The following is an 18,384-nucleotide window of genomic DNA, read 5'->3' as shown; positions in this document are numbered from 1 at the left end:
GACCAAGGTACCCATGTACATGTCAAAATACTTCCCAAAGGTCAGTGAATACCACGATCACAACACCAGAGGGAGCTCCACAAATCATGTAAAACCCAGATTCGGCTCAAACAAGGGACTAAACACGTTTCGCAATTATGCCACAACAATGTGGAACGCCCTACCCAAAGCTGTAAAGGAATGTAAATCACTACCCACCTTCAAAAACACTCTCAAAGAACATCTACGGGAGACTGCAATTCAAAACTGGCCCCTACAAATGTCCTAACCCAGTTGTACAATAAAGACCAAGCATGGCTTTGTCAGTATTCCAATGTACAGCCCCACCCAACCCCACCCCACCTACCCAACCTCCTCCAATGTACAGTTTCTATGTCAAATGTATGTCAGTATTCCAATGTACAGTGTCCCCCCCCCCCTACCCAACCCCCCCCCCCCCCCCCCACCTCCAATGTACAGCCCCACCCCACCTACCCAACCTCCCCCAATGCACAGTTTCTATGTCAAATGTATATACTCTTCTTCTGGATTTTTTTAGTATCACAAACAGTACTGTATTTGAAAATCTGGTATGTCATAAATGTATAGATGTAGCAGTACTGTCTATCTGTATGTCATGTGTGTCATATGATGAATTGAAAATGGGGGACCCTGATGGAAACAAGACGAAAGTCTTTCTCAGGTCTGCATCCTCTTAACAATTGTATGTATTGAGCTGTACTGTACTGTACCCATTCTGCAATCTGTTAATAAACTTTTCAATCAATCAATCAATCAATCCACTGTCTCTGGTTTTAAAGCTGCCCTGTTGCAGGTCACAATACAAAAAATTACGATTTATTATCGATCACGTTTCATATCGACGAGGAAAAATAAATCGCGATAATTATCGTTATCGTTTTATCGCCCAGCCCTACGTCCCAAATCCGGATCCAGAGCCGCAGAGTCTGACTGTGAACACCCACAACAAAGAATCATTTCTGGAGATTGAATTTGCAGGACAACTTGTTTTTTTTTCTTCTTAAAAAAGAAAAAAAGCATTATATGCCATCAGTGAGCTGCTGTCTTTCCTTTGTGTGCGGTATTAAAAATAAACCCACGGCTCGCGCTGTTGTGACTAATCCTCTTTCAGTTGATTCTGTATATGAATCAGTCCATTGATGATATGCTGTCACCCTGCATCCTGTACAGGCTGGGTGACTCTAACTCCAGCGAGGACAACATGACATGGTGTTGGTTGCAGTAAGGTACCATAGTAAGGGGGGGGGGGGGGCTATGTCATTGTCTCTCCTCGTGTGTTTACTTATAAATGCCAACAGGCTAACAGCACTCATGTAAATGGTTAATAAATCTTTACAATGGCTGAATCAATATTGGCCTTCCTATCGGATCATCGCCGACCACGGACAAGCAGCGAGTCCATCTAGATAATACATACAGGTAATGAAATGTTTCCTGTCCCCCCCCACAGGCGAACACATGACTGCTTTATGGCGGCGATCGATCAAACGTCACACAATGCCACCCGGTAGATACTGCTGCTTTTCTTTTTGGACAAGCCGACAGCAAATCTCCTTCGCCCTGTAGCAAAGCATTACACGTTCTGCGAAAAGGGATTTGACAAAGACTTGAAAATAGGTCATAACAACGGAAAAGATAATAAGGGGGGGGGGGCTTGGGGGGCACGAATCCAGACGTACACTCGCTTAATCCAGATTCTCAGACTGGAACTGTGTTCCTAAGAATATCTAGACAAGACACGTTGCCTTAAACATTACATAACGAGCGATTGGACGTCATCATGGCAGGGTGCAGCAACAGTTGGGGACACGAGCATGGTCTTTACCAGATTACATTTCCTCTGCCTGCAAGAGAGCATTACAAGTCTGACAGGGGGCAGGGCGGGGGGGGGGGGGGGACTGAAAGCCAAGCCAGACATACAGGGATGTACCTCAAAGTAATCTCCCAGCATGACCCTGTGGGACTTTACCTGTACGAGAGGGAACTGAGAGGTTGCGACGAGACAGAGCTAGCTGTAGCTTTAGCTTATCGTACCAATGGAGGCCAGACCATCAGCGTGCTGTGTAAGCCCTACTGGGGCCTGCGATAGGGACTCTGAAATAGCAACCTGGATGACTTTACATACTCCTTGTAAAACTAAAAGGAAAAAAAAGTTCCCCCAAACATGATGTTTTCGCATTCACCTTCAACAGTTCCCATTGACCTCCAACTTTTCCCATGCACTGATAACCACTCAGTGGTTCCCCCCGGTACCTAGCTGACCTCCTCCATCCCTACATCCCACCCCGGAGGCTGCGGTCCTCTGACTCCGGTCCCCTCTCCATCCCCACCACCAACCTGCGCACTGTCGGCCCCAGAGCCTTCTCTGTTGCCGCACCCACCCTCTGGAACTCCCTCCCTCCAAACTTCCGTAGTGTTACATCCCTGGACTCTTCCCAAATCCCAACTCAAAACTCGCCTTTTCACCAAATGTATAAATGACTACCTGATTTCCCTCTTTTCTTTTTCTTTTCTTTTTTACTTTGTTGTTACATTGTTCCCCTGATCCCCCTCCCCTTAGCTGACCCCCACTGCACCTTGGGTCTCCTAAAAGGCGCTATATAAACCAAAGAAATTATTATTATTATTATTATTATTATTATTATTATTATTATTATTATTATTATTATTATTATTATTATTATTATTATTATTATTATATTATTATTATTATTATTATTATTATTATTATTATTATTATTATTATTATTATTATTATTATTATTATTATTATTATTATTATTATTATTATTATTATTATTATTATTATTTATTATTATTATTATAATTATAATAATTATTATAATTATAATAATAATAACAATAATAATAATAATAATAATAATAATTATTATTATTATTATTATTATTATTATTATTATTATTATTATTATTATTATTATTATTATTATTATTATTATTATTATTATTATTATTATTATTATTATTATTATTATTATTATTATTATTATTATTATTATTATTATTATTATTAGTGGACAATGAGAACCACTGACTTAGCTAACAGGAGAGCAGGCCTGGGACTCATAAGACGGTTATGAGTAATTAGGTTGTGCTGCCATGTCACAAAACAGACTAGCCATGCCCAGTGAAGTATGGTGCCATGGTAGGAACACAGGTAGGCTACTAGCCATGCCCAGTGAAGTATGGTGCCATGGTAGGAACACAGGTAGGCTACTAGCCATGCCCAGTGAAGTATGGTGCCATGGTAGGAACACAGGTAGGCTACTAGCCATGCCCAGTGAAGTATGGTGCTATGTTAGGAACACAGGTACTAGTCATGCCCTGTATAGTGTTTTGTTAGGAACAGGTACTAGTCATGCCCAGTATGGAGCTATGTATTGTAGGAACACAGGAACTAGTCATGCCCAGTATAGAGCTATGTGTGAGGAGCTCATCAACAGCCTCTCGGAGGGGCTGACTAGATGTCATGCCGTCTCATTTATTCCTCACAGCCTTCACTAATAATACCTCATCTATAACACGAAACAGGTGCACAATGACTTTGACAAACGATAAAGATGCGAGACAGAATACATCAACGTAATCCTCTCTGAAGTGTTAATAACACCAGCAGAGTACTGTACATACTCCATGAGCAGGGCGTGCTGGTTGTGTGTGTGTACTGTAGGCCCATGTGCTTAAGTCAACTCCATTAACGACGATGTCTGGGTGTACAGCACAGGGACCCGGTGACAGATGGAGGACGACGTGTCCTTGAGGCTCATCTGCTCTGAGCCACATGGCTGCGTTAAGGTGGGGGGTCCGCTAGGACGTGCGTGTGTGTATGTATGCATGCGTGTTCCTTAGGAGAAGGACAGCCTGTCTCACGGGCTACTGCCTGATTTGCTATACCTCTACGTTGCTCTGTGCAGTCAACTCGCGTCGACCCATTATGGGAGCTGTCAGACCTGGCTTTCTATAGGCTTTAAAGGCGTTTTACAGACCGGTGGACACATACACAAACACATGGTCCGACATGCCACCTTGCATCACAGGTGACAACGTGATCTGTACAATAATAGAAACACGGCACCGCTGTGGCTCCACATCTGCTGTCCGACAACATGCCTCTCCTCTCGCAGCCCCTTACGCAACGACACGCCTTCATTAGGCATGCCGTATCGATCACATCGGGGGCCGAGGAGAGAGAGAGATGGAGGTGGGGAAGAGGGGTAGCGGGGAGAGGGAAGGAGGGGGAGGAGAAAAAGGGAAACGGAACGAGATGGGGAGAATGATGGAAGAGGGGAGAGAGTGGAGAGGGACAGAGCGAGATGAAGTGTAAAAAATATACAAAGGAGGGGAAAAGAGGAGGCGGGGAGAAAGGGAGAGAGAGAGAGAGAGAGAGAGAGAGAGAGAGCATGGAGGCAGGCAGTGATAACAGGCTTGAGAGGAGGCAGATCGTTTAACAGGGAACCCTGGCAGGCATCACTGTGGTCCACAGCCAATTAACACCATAGTCACCATATCACTCCATGCTATGCATATTTCATTAGCTAATACCCCCAGTCCTCCCTGCACTCACACTGATGCCGCCATTACTGTAAGAGCGCTTGCCCTCCCTGTTGCTGATTGGCCATGTAATTATTGCATAGCTCCTCCATTAAGAGCCCCCGCTGGATCTCCTGCCATAAATCAAGATGCCCGTATAGTTTCACCTTGAACACTTGCTTTCTTTCGGAATGGATCGCGCAGGTGTTTTCTTTTGCGGGGCTCTCGCTAGCTCCATATACTGGCCTTGGGGTGCACAGGGGGCGCTTGTAAAAATCGACTTTTATGTGGGAAGGTCCCCTTCACCTTCATCGGTCCAATGCAGAGTTTCTGCTCTATAAACGTGTGCAACAGGTTGTAGCAGTGCAGGACAACAGAGGCAGCCGAAGAGCTAAACCCTGAGTGTGTTCAGTGTTGGGAAAGTTCACTTTCTACATGAACTAGTTCAGTTCACACATTTGTAAATGAACTAGTTCAGTTCATAGTATATTATAAAAAAATGTGACCTAAAGTTCATGGTTTCAAAAATGAACTAGTTTATAGCTTATAGTTATTTTTTCAATACGTTGCTGCGAGCTATTATTTGTCAAAACTATTGCCACAACCCATATAGAACCACAGACAGCAATCAGAATACTGGCATTTCCATCACACTGTGATTATTTATCAGTGTTTCCCCTACCATTGCCTTGAAGGGGCAAAGTTATACTGTGATAGAGCGAGCGCCGAGAATGAACGCGTTCACAATTCAGTTTCAGTTTAAACTTTATTTGAACAGGGACAGCACACATTAATGAACATAAAGTACATGTGTGAGACAGTGTTAGCCAAAGCTAATTTTCAACTGTTGTCCCTGGGCCTGGTGTTAAAAAGCAGCTAAAAAAGAAAGCATAACATATATGGCATACAGGTAATTAAGAACAGGTTAAAAACACATTGTGAAAAATATTTACATCAGACATGTACAGACAATGTACAAACAAACAATAATTCTACTTATTACATGGCGTTTTAACATTCACCGAAATGCTTGATTGTGATTGATCAATAGCGCTCGTCAGAGGTCCGTTATTACTCGATAACGGACCTCTGCCGAGCAATAATGACTGCTGTGCACAGCTGTAGCAATCAAGCCCACTGACACACTGCATCAGTGCAGCCAATCAGACACACCTGCTGGCGAAGCTGCCGGCGATGACAGCGGAGCCGCGATGACAGCGGAGCGACAGAACAGAACTGCGTCTGCATTTGATCTCGTCTTGTCGATGGTGTAAAATGAATTAGGTATATTGTTAGTAAGTTAGCCATGTAATAAGCGGGAAAATGTATAGCTATATTCGGTCATTGTCGCAAAATAATTGACCTTCACTACGTTTAAAGAACACCTCTGTGACGTGCCTCGGTGTTCTAAACTCCGTGTCGGTCAATTATTTTGCGACAATGACCTCGTAGCTATACATTATCCCTTACATATTAGGTACAGGCAAGCATATGGGGTTACCGTTAGAGTCTGCAGGGCTGTTGTGTTCACATGTGTAGTTATTTCCTAACCATGTTTTGAAAGTGTGTTTGAATGATCTGTGTGTTTCTATATTGCGGATGTAACTTGGAATGGAGTTCCAGGTCTTGGCAGCTCTCACGGAGAGGGCTGATTGGCTAAATGTACTTTTCCTTAATGGAACAGCCAAGTCACCCGGTACAACAGTTCTGGTGAACCTGCTGCTTGGGGTGAAAAAATCGGAAAGTGGGGGTGGGGCTAGACCATGGAGGATTTTGAAGACCAGACTGGCATCGGTTAGTTTGATGATGTTGTCCCAGCTCAAGAGGGCATGCTTGTCCAGGATATTGCAGTGGTGGTGACGTTCATCTAGCAGAAATACAGTGCGTTCAGTTCACGCTCGCCCAAAATATGAACGAGTTCAGGTACATCACTGAGTGTGTTTAATATTGGAGATCAGGCAGGCAGGATACGGTACAGACGAGAACAAGTAGAGAGAGGCCAGTAGTCGAGACGTGTACACATAGCACTACTCACGTACAAACACAGGCTAATGACTCGACAGAACTGAACAGGGGAAGCAAACATATACACATGGGGGATAATGACAAACGAGGAACACCTGGGGTGATTACAGACAAGAAACAGCTGGGAGAAGACGAGACATGGAACTACAGGACCTAGACAGGGAAACACACTGCACAGAACTACATGACCTAGACAGGGAAACACACTGCACAGAACTACAGGACCTAGACAGAGAAACACACTGCACAGAACTACATGACCTAGACAGGGAAACACACTGCACAGAACTACAGGACCTAGACAGAGAAACACACTGCACAGAACTACAGGACCTAGACAGGGAAACACACTGCACAGAACTACAGGACCTAGACAGAGAAACACACTGCACAGAACTACAGGACCTAGACAGGGAAACACACTGCACAGAACTACATGACCTAGACAGATAAACACACTGCACAGAACTACATGACCTAGACAGGGAAACACACTGCACAGAACTACAGGACCTAGACAGGGAAACACACTGCACAGAACTACAGGACCTAGACAGAGAAACACACTGCACAGAACTACAGGACCTAGTAGACAGGGAAACACACTGCACAGAACTACAGGACCTAGTAGACAGGGAAACACACTGCACAGAACTACATGACCTAGACAGATAAACACACTGCACAGAACTACAGGACCTAGACAGGGAAACACACTGCACAGAACTACAGGACCTAGACAGGGAAACACAATGCACAGAACTACATTACCTAGACAGGGAAACACACTGCACAGAACTACAGGACCTAGACAGGGAAACACACTGCACAGAACTACAGGACCTAGTAGACAGGGAAACACAATGCACAGAACTACATGACCTAGACAGAGAAGCACACTGCACAGAACTACAGGACCTAGACAGGGAAACACACTGCACAGAACTACAGGACCTAGACAGGGAAACACTGCACAGAACTACATGACCTAGACAGAGAAACACACTGCACAGAACTACAGGCCCTAGACAGGGAAACACACTGCACAGAACTACAGGACCTAGACAGGGAAACACACTGCACAGAACTACAGGACCTAGACAGAGAAACACACTGCACAGAACTACATGACCTAGACAGGGAAACACACTGCACAGAACTACAGGACCTAGTAGACAAAGAAACACACTGCACAGAACTACAGGACCTAGTAGACAGAGAAACACACTGCACAGAACTACAGGACCTAGACAGATAAACACACTGCACAGAACTACAGGACCTAGACAGGGAAACACACTGCACATAACTACAGGACCTAGACAGATAAACACACTGCACAGAACTACAGGACCTAGACAGAGAAACACACTCCACAGAACTACAGGACCTAGACAGGGAAACACACTGCACAGAACTACAGGACCTAGTAGACAGAGAAACACACTGCACAGAACTACAGGACCTAGACAGGGAAACACACTGCACAGAACTACAGGACCTAGACAGAGAAACACACTGCACAGAACTACAGGACCTAGACAGAGAAACACACTGCACAGAACTACAGGACCTAGACAGGGAAACACACTGCACAGAACTACAGGACCTAGACAGAGAAACACACTGCACAGAACTACAGGACCTAGACAGGGAAACACACTGCACAGAACTACAGGACCTAGACAGGGAAACACACTGCACAGAACTACAGGACCTAGACAGAGAAACACAAGCAAAGGGGGCGGGACGGAGGAGAGAATACGTCACACCCGTGACAAAATGAGCATCAACCATATGGCTGTTTTCCGCACAGCTCTGCATAATACAGACTGGTAATGAAGACGGTTCTCCACCGTCCCGACAGCAGATCCTTGGGGATAGATTTCAGTCTCAAGCCAACCGTCCAGCAAGCAGGCAATCTTTAGGACGGGTGGGGGGGGGCTACTAGCCGCCAGAGATCCTGTGAGACAAGTGAAAGGCTCTCGTACCCGTCTCTGCTGGTCTACTCAAGACTCTCAGGGTGGGTAAAGAGGATCTCACACTGATCCTGGTCCTGAGCGTTATATCTGGCATGTTTACGGCCACGGCAGCAGAGGATATATCATGTCTTTGTCTGACTGGATGTTCAACAACGTGCTTCATCACCACCAGATCGTATCTCTGCACAGGAAGACATGAGGACATGTTGTACTGTACAGTAACTACAGGCATCGCCTGTATTCCCAACACTAAACCCCTCTCCCTTAGAGATAAGATCTAATGGACTAAGAAATAGGTGCTGTTCCTCAACTAAAGAGGTTCTCAGACGACTAATAGTGTAAGGTTGAAACGGTTACCGGTCGGCCTGAGTCAAATTCCCGGTAGGAATTATGGTCCCAGTCCGCGACTGCTTGCAACCACCACTAACGTCACTTTATAACGAATGCAACGTAAGTCAGTGCATGGAGTGGGGACTTTGGAACGGGGGAACATGGCATTGCTTGTCTGTCTAACTTGCTAATAGCTTGTGAATAATGTAAATGGAAGCTTTCAGTGTCGCCTGCTCTTGTAAACACACTACATGCGTCCTGCTGTGTGTCTCCAGGCAGCTCGCATGATGACACATTATGTAGATGTGATCGCAGGATGACACATTATGTAGATGTGATCGCATGATGACACGTCATATAGATGTAATCGCAGGATGACACGTTATGTAGATGTAATCGCAGAATGACACGTTATGTAGATGTACCGTAATCGCAGAATGACATGTTATGTAGATGTGATCGCATGATGACACGTTATGTAGATGTGATCGCATGATGACACGTTATATAGATGTAATCGCAGGATGACACGTTATGTAGATGTGATCGCATGATGACACGTTATGTAGATGTGATCGCATGATGACACGTTATGTAGATGTGAGCGCCCAATATATTTAGTTCATTTTAAATCCGGCAGTCATCAAATTGGTTGTAAAAGTGTCCAGACAGGAGGAACACTATTTCTCAAGACTCATCTGTATGTAAATAATATTGTGCATGGGCTCACTGGTGAAATGCAACACACTGAAGAAGAGAGAGAAAGAGAGAGAGAGAGAAGAGAGAGAGAGAGAGAGAGAGAGAGAGAGAGAGAGAGAGAGAGAGAGAGAGAGAGAGAGAGAGAGAGAGAGAGGGAGAGATGCTCATCAATAATAATGTAACAGCGATAACAATCATAATTTGTAGTATTCCCACATTGTATTTTGCTATACAATATGGCGCAATATCACAGCTCATTGGCCATGGTTGTCATTAACGATAATCTCCTCATGATCACTTGTTTGAGACCAAGATGTCGTGTGATTGAATACTATGAGAGCACTACATTTGCTATTTCCTTTGGTATTTGGTTTTCAATATAATGATTTCAATGTGTATTAGTAATTTTAGCACATTAATAACAACACTGTGATAATACAGAAAATGATAATAATATAATAATAATATAATCGTGATATGAAAGGTTCATACTTTATCTAGTCACATGACTTTGTCAGCTAATCAATGAGTTGATTACATCAACAAATCTGTACAATTTGAGGTCTCCATATGCAATAATGCAGAAGGACCTCTTTAAATCTAGCGCTTACCAGAGATGTGCTCATAACCAAGACGTGACTCATTCCACATGGAAAAAGCACTAAAAGAAAACAACTAACAACAACAAAATCTTGGTTGGCTAAAATCAAACTGACAGATTAATTGACTAATAGCTCGATTAGTCGGGGTGACAGTGGCTCAGGATTTAGAGCAATCGTCTGGAAATCGGAAGGTTCCCGGTTCGATTCCCGCTCCTCTCTGCAGTGTGTCGAAGTGTCCTTGAGCAAGTCACTTAACCCCTAACCCCCCTGGTGCAAGCCTCCACCGTCGGTGTGTGAATGTGAGGAATAAAATTGTAAAGCGCTTTGGATAAAAGCACCATATAAATGCAGTCCATTTAATTGACTATAAGGGATCAGCCCTACAGTACTTGGTATTTGTACTGTATCGGTACTTAACATCTTGGTATTTGCTTTGTGCAAGATCAGTAGAACGGCAGGGTGAGTCACTGTGAATTACAGCAATTCCCCCTGACTCCTGCTTGCTCTCTCTCTCTCTCTTTAGTGGTGATATCAGTAAGGAGCTATTTTTACAGCTCATCCATCATGTAATATACCAGCGGGGGTAACCACACCAGGTTATCTTTTTCTTTTAATTAGTGAGTCTGTGAAACCCGATCTCCCCACTAAGACCTGTGGGTAACACAAGGCAGGCAGAGGAAGCAGTGGATGACTTCAAGCTCACTGCTCATAAACACTCACTGTTATGGACACTAAACACCCGCATTTGAGACAAAAAGGCAATTTAGCTGACGTACAAAAACAGAACATCATGAACTAGTCAATTGAATTCAAAGTGTTTAAAAAACACCCTTTTTCCTTAATTCTTTCTCCCCTATTAGTTGTCTTGTTTAATTTGTGAGTTTGTTGAATTTATATTTATTTGTGTTTGTGTATATACAAATGTAAGAAAGAATAATTGTACAGATCAGAGGCACAAAAAACAACATTTGTTTGATGGAGGTGTGATTGCCACGCCCCTTTGTCCCTGGTTGGCAGCGTGTTTGTTTGTTTACGTGCTGCTAATCCTGGAAGGGAGAGGCTCTGAGTCCCGTCTCCCTGGGGGGGGCCTCAGCCTCTCACGTCACTGGACCCTCACGGCTCATTCTACACCTCAGCAGCCTGCTAGAATCAGCCGCATTGCTCTCTGATAGCCACCCAGCTACCACCCCAAACCTATAAAACACTGTCCCGTTCACCTGAGGCTAGCTCCTCATCTCAGTGACTGTATATAGAGAGAAGGGCTGTGATGTTAGCCTTTCTCCAAAGCCTTGTCCCAAATCGGAAACCCCCAAACCTATAAAACACTGTCCTGTTCACCCGAGGCTATAGGAACCACAGTTAGAGTAAAAAAGTATTTTAAGACCAAACAACCTTATTGGAATAATGAATTAAATGGGCTATGGCTTAATTCAAGGGCAGCCGAAAAATCTTTTCTAAAATGCAAGGAACAGAGTGTGAGAAGAGACTTACTGAATGAATTTAAAGCTTGTCAAACTAAATTTGATAAGAAACTCAGATTTTTCAAACGACGTTTCAAGAGAGGACAAGCTCTCCATATAGAACAACTACAAGTCAGTAATCCCCAGCAATTCTGGAAATAAATAAATAAACTAGGCCCCAAAAAAACCCAGACAGTCCCAATGGAGATTGTATTGGATAACGGTGAATCATGTTTTGAAACTGAGCAGATTCTGAAAAAGTGGGAAACCGACTATAGTAGTCTGTATGCTTGTAGTAGTCACCCTTTATTTGATGATGGTTTCCTGACAGAAATATGTAAGTTAAAATGTGAGGCCAAACTTGGGATGAGCAATAGCCCTACAGGTTGTGAATTATTAAATAGTGACATTACGTTAGACGAGGTACAGAGTGTAGTGGACAGAGCGAAACTGAAGAAAGCTATGGGTATTGAGGAGTTGTCGAACGAGGTCCTTAAAACTCCCTATCTGCTGAATGCATTACACTGTTTATATCAAACTTGTTTTAACACAGGCACCATCCCCTCGATATGGAACAAGTCCATTATTAAGCCCATCCCCAAATCTGCAAAAGCTGATCCTAGAGTCCCACTAAATTACAGAGGTATTAGTTTGATCAGTACAGTTTATAAATTATACTCAAGTGTTCTTAATAATAGATTAAATAAATACTTAGAATATAATGAAATGTTGGTGGATAAGCAGAATGGGTTTAGGGCTAAGAGAGCTTGTATTGATCATGTTTTTGTTTTATCATCGGTGGTGAGAGCCAGATTGGACGAGGGCAAGAATACATTTGTTTGTTTTGTTGACTTTAAAAAAGCCTTTGACTGGATTAATAGAGAGCTTTTGGACTATAAATTAATCTGTTCTGGTATTGATGGACTATTTTATAAGGCTATCAAAAGCCTGTATAAGGCCCCATCTGCCTGTCTGCAGCTGAATGATGTTAGGACCGGCTGGTTCCCCACACCATTCGGTGTAAAACAGGGAGATGTGCTTTTTCCTACTTTATTCGCCCTTTATGTTAATGACCTGGCGCAAGAAATCAAGCAAGCCAATCTTGGTATTCCAATAGATAATATAATCCTAAGTATTTTATTGTACGCTGATGATATTGTTTTGTTTGCAGAAAATGAAGCAAATTTACAAAACATGTTGAATATTATGAGTTCTTGGTGCATGAAATGGAGACTTGCGATTAACAGTGAAAAAACACAGATTATGCACTTTAGGAAAAAACACGAACAGCAGAGTAGTCATAAGTTTCAATTTGGACCAACGCCCCTGATTTACACACATTCTTATACATATCTTGGTTTCACCTTTAATGAGTACATGTGCTTCATAGAAGGAAGGAAAATAATGTCTGAGTCAGCAGGAAGGGCGCTAGGGGGCGTGTTGAGTAAAATGAAAGTGTGCACTGACCTTGGGTTTTCAACATATACACAATTATTTGATTCAATGGTGGGTTCTGTTTTGTTTTATGCTGCTGGAGTATGGGGTTTTGATGATGCTCCTGAATGTAATGCGATCCAGAACCGGGCCATAAGATACTTTTTAGGAGTCCATAAATACACACCAAAAGGGGCTATAGAAGGGGACATGGGGTGGGATTCTTGCTTGGTCAAGCAAAAAGGTGAAATGGTGAGGTTATGGAACCGCCTGGTCCAGCTGCCAAATGGCAGGGTGACTAAAAAGATTTTTAATTGGGACAGAGCACACGGTCATCCCTGGTCAAGAGAGATGTCTATGATTTTTTCTTCTACTGACTTGAGTATGATTTTTATGAACAATTTGCAGTGTAAGGTTCACATAATTAAAACAAAATTATCAACAATCCATCAGGATAAGTGGAAGGTGGAGATTTTGAAAAAACCTAAACTTAGAAAATATATTGCAATTAAAAATGAGTATTTTACTGAACCTTATGTAATGTTAAACTTAAAGAGAAGACGGAGGTCTCTGTGTGCCCAGTTGAGGTCTGGCACCCTGCCATTGGCTGTGGAAGTGGGTAGATTCCAGGGTAAACCTGAGGAGGAGCGGTTGTGTGTTCTGTGTGATCTGGGAGTGGTGGAGGATGAATATCATTTTGTTTTTTATTGCCCTTTGTACACCACTTTGAGGAGGGCTTTATTTGAAAAAATTCAAATTGTAAACCCAGATTTGTTTTGGCAGTCTGAGAGCTGTATGTTGAGTTGTTTTTTTGTGGAGGACATCTTCGGTTTTGCAGGATTTTTGGAGAAGGCATGGCACCTGAGACAAAACACACTGTATCCTATATAATTGTATTTGAATTCACCTTGTTTTTCTGTTTATTTACATTGAGTACAGCTTGTGTTATATGACGTTTTATTGTATTTTCTTGTATATATATATTTTTGTATGGCCATCTTGGTCTATGTCATTTGTTAAGTAATTGGTAAAGTATATTATTATATACTTATTGTTATGTGTCTTGTAAGCCCATATGGGCTGGGCATACATCTGTATGTAAGACACGAAAATAAAAAATATCAAATCAAAAAAAAAAATAGAGAGAGAAGGGTTAACATCACACCTCTGACCCCAATCTGACCCCAATACCAATAAAATACTGTCCCATTAATTCAGCTGAGGCCAGCATCTCAGAGAAAACCATGAAAGAGAGAGGGGAAATAGATAGAGAACAGACCGCAGAGATAGACAGAGACCAATAGAGAGAGATACCAACAGAGAGAGAGCAAGAGAGAGATAGAGAGAGAGAGGGAGAGGGATAAAGAGATACAAACACAGAGACAGATACAGAGACCAACAGAGAGAGAGAGAGAGAGAGAGAGAGAGAGAGAGAGAGAGAGAGAGAGAGAGAGAGAGAGAGAGAGAGAGAGAGAGGGATAAAGAGATACCAACACAGAGACAGATACAGAGATCAACAGAGAGAGAGAGAGAGAGAGAGAGAGAGAGAGAGAGAGAGAGAGAGAGAGAGAGAGAGAGAGCGAGAGAGAGACAGAGACCAACACAGCGAGTGAGATATCAGAGATCAACAGAGAGACAGAAACCAACAGAGAGAGAGAGAGACAGACATAAACCAAAAAAAGAGAAAGAGAAAACAGTGAGGCAGAGATAGAGAGAATGAGATTGAGAGAGAGAGAGAGAGAGAGAGAGAGAGAGAGAGAGAGAGAGAGAGAGAGAGAGAGAGAGAGAGAGAGAGAGAGACACCGACCCCAGTGCAGGCTGGTGTAGCTGGCACCGTACCTTAGCCTTGTCAAGCTGTGCCTGAGCCTGACGCTCTGCCTCTCTGCGCACGGCCTCCTTATCCTCCTCCAGGGACACATCGGAGTCTGATGGGCGGCTGGTGTAGGAGTCGGCCGAACCCTGCAGAGACACACACACACACACACACACAACGCGGTGTCACACAGGATTACAACTTAACAACCAACCATCACAGCAACCAGACCGTAGAATCCTCAACGACCGACAGAGGAGAGCTGAGGAGAAGTTGGATACGGTTCACAGTGTCCTCAGGACATTGTGATAAATAAATATATTCCAGTATTGGACCTGGAAGGGTGGCTGTTTGTAATGTGAACATACACAGCTATGTTTTCATTCCTTGTGGAGACGTTTCATTCCCTTAACCTAACCTTACCCATAACCACTTACTACAACCATAACCTTCACCTAGCCCTGCAATAGCCCCGACCATTGCCTGTTTACGGTGTGTTTTAACTGGGTTTTCGGCTGAAAGGCATATGAAATCTATGAGTGCTGAGAATGAACGCACTTTTGAACGCCGTTATACAGCGCTGAGAATGAACGCATTCTCAATTACGTTCATTTAGCGGAAATACAGTACGTTCAGTTCACGATCGCCAACGTTCAGGTACATCACTGCTTGCTAACTACAGTCAAATGGGTCTTTTTCACTAGCATGCTAGTGGCTAGCTAGATATACGGTGACCAGATACAGACGTTATCAAAGCTGTCGCTGTTTTAGCTAATTGAAAAATATCAACAACGCACCATACATCTGATTTGTCTGTATGTGTGTCAATCAATGTTGTTGTCAGGCTGTTGCTATGACGCTTTGGGCATGCACCCTCTCTTTCTAACATAATCTATTACCTTGGAAATGAAAGCTGTAACATCTGTATCAGCGGAGGCTGATAGGTTAACCTCACATACTGAGTGATTCGACAAAAACAAGCTTCCTACTTAATTTGTATAGCCTACTGTAGCGCCAAGCTAATGTCAAGCCCTCCACTGGTAAGTGTTTCTTGTTTTTGCATTGAAAGCTCACAACACAATTGACACATACTTTCTATTTAACATATATGGGTGAATTAGAACATTATGTTATGGAAACACAGCAATCATATCCATATCTGCTCCTGCACCGGATCAGAGGCATGCGTACGTTTCAGCACCACACCGCAGCCCATTGAAAGTGGACAGCTCGCCTAGCCCCCCCCCCCCCACCCACACACACACACACACACACACACACACACACACACACACACACACACACACACACACACACACACACACACACACACACACACACACACACACACACACACACACACACACACACACACACACACACACACACACACACACACACACACACACACACACACACACACACACACACACTAGGTTGATGGCTTGGCTTCAATCATATGCTTCTAGTCCTGACCTGCTAAACTATAACAGTTTGAGACATAGTAGACAACTTGGTGTAATATAGCCTTTATTTTCAGATGTTACTATTTTCAGATGGGCCATTAAGTTAGCAAGTAGTTCATTGTTATTAGCTAATAGTGTTGGGCAGGTACAATCAGGGTATGCAGTCTCTCCCGTTGGTTTGGCATGTGAGACTCAGATAAAGGCATCATTGGCGCGAGTCCTCTGTCAAACAAGGCTAATTTTGAGGACAGCACTGTTAAAACCTCACGGCTGCTGTCTTACCAACAGCTAGATGACTGTGATACAGCAGGAAGTATTTTCTGGCGGTTCAAATTTTTCAGCAGCACTATTGTCCGTCCTTGGACTGTTCTCAGCTGTTTGGGCGTCTGTGGTAAACACTGGGATAAAATTGATGAATGTTGAGTGTATGTGTGTGTGACAGGGTGTATGTGAGTGTGTGTTTGTGTGTGTGTGTGTGCACACACACACACACACACACACACACACACACACACACACACACACACACACACACACACACACACACACACACACACACACACACACACACACACACACACACACACACACACACACACACACACACACTATAAACTATTATTGATACGGACTGACATGTTTAAGTTGTGAATAGCAGTTGTGCTACATGGACCAAAATACTCAAGCTGGCTAATCAGGTATAACGTTATTACAATAAGCATTAAACATCAGGTATAACGTTATTACAATAAGCATAAAGCATCAGGTATAACTCAATACACACATGGACCGGCACTAATCTTTCCACACACATACACACACACACCCTAAACAAACACCCTAAACACACACGCACTAAACACATTAAACACACACAGGCACATAGACAAAGAACCATACCGTATATGCTACTAAACACCAAATCTACCCAATAGTTGTCATATCACAAACAGTGCGTTTTCATCCAAAATAATCATTGCAGTAGAACTTCGCCAATCTAAACATCACATTGTTATTTTGCACATGCAGTATACATTTCCCATGTATTATGTTCCGTTTGGTTTAGGGGTGTGCACGGATAACCGACTAGCCGGCTAACGGCTTACTTTAAATTAATCATGGGATATTCATACAGATCTAACGGTTAATTTGCAGCAGCAGCACAAAGATGAAGTCACTTACTCTGAATATGTGGATGTGTGAGTGTACCTGACAAGCCTGACGTTAAGTTGCTGAACCTTTATTAATCCCCTTGGGGAAATTCATCCTCTGCATTTGAGCCGTCCTAACTGTTTAGGAGCAGTGGGGCAGGCACACATGCATGCGGTGCCCAGGGACCAACTCCAGTTGTAATGTCAGTACTTTGGTCAAGGGCAATGGCAGGACATACTATACCTAGCACAGTGTTGGGAAAGTTCACTTTCTAAATGAACTAGTTCAGTTCACAGTTCACAAATGTTCAAATGAACTAGTTCAGTTCATAGTTCATAATATTTTTTTTAACTAAAGTTCATGGTTTTCAAAAATGAACTCGTTTATAGTTATTTTTTCAATACGTTGCTGCGAGCTATCGTTTGTCAAAATTCCACAACCCATATAGAACCACAGACAGAAACCATAATACTGGCATTTCCATCACGCTGTGATTATTTATCAGTGTTTCCCCTACCATTGCCTTGAAGGGGGCGGTCCGCGTCGCGCGTAACGAGTCTCTCTCTCCGTGCGAAACCCTTCAGTGTGTGTGTGTGTGTGTGTGTGTGTGTGTGTGTGTGTGTGTGTGCGCTCGTCCCAAATCTGGCACACTTTCGAACGAAGTTATGATAGAGCGCCGAGAATGAACGCGTTCACAATTACGTTCATCTAGCGGAAATACAGTACGTTCAGTTCCCGTTCGCCCAAAATATGGACGAGTTCATGAACGCGTTCAGGTACATCACTGACCTAGCATGCATGTCTTTTGGTGTGGGAGGAAACCAGAGTAGAGTACCCAGAGGAAACCCA

At 43.2% G+C, this 18,384-nt stretch overlaps 1 protein-coding gene across 6 annotated transcripts in view; it reads right to left on the bottom strand.

Annotated features, from left to right (window-relative positions):
* cacnb2a (calcium channel, voltage-dependent, beta 2a) overlaps positions 1 to 18,384 on the bottom strand; it is a 155,194-nt gene that overhangs the window by 32,697 nt on the left and 104,113 nt on the right. For all 6 annotated transcript variants that reach the window (XM_084326076.1, XM_084326077.1, XM_084326078.1 and 3 more), the window contains one exon: positions 14,944 to 15,063. In XM_084326076.1, the coding sequence (XP_084182202.1) occupies positions 14,944 to 15,063 (120 nt within the window). The remainder of the gene's footprint in view (positions 1 to 14,943; positions 15,064 to 18,384) is intronic.

Source organism: Notolepis coatsorum, assembly GCF_963971535.1.
Source record: "Notolepis coatsorum genome assembly, chromosome: 12".
NCBI classification, from domain to species: Eukaryota; Metazoa; Chordata; class Actinopteri; order Aulopiformes; family Paralepididae; genus Notolepis; species Notolepis coatsorum.
The sequence above is the reverse complement of the archived record's forward strand: the minus strand, read 5'-3'. Positions and strand labels throughout refer to the sequence as shown.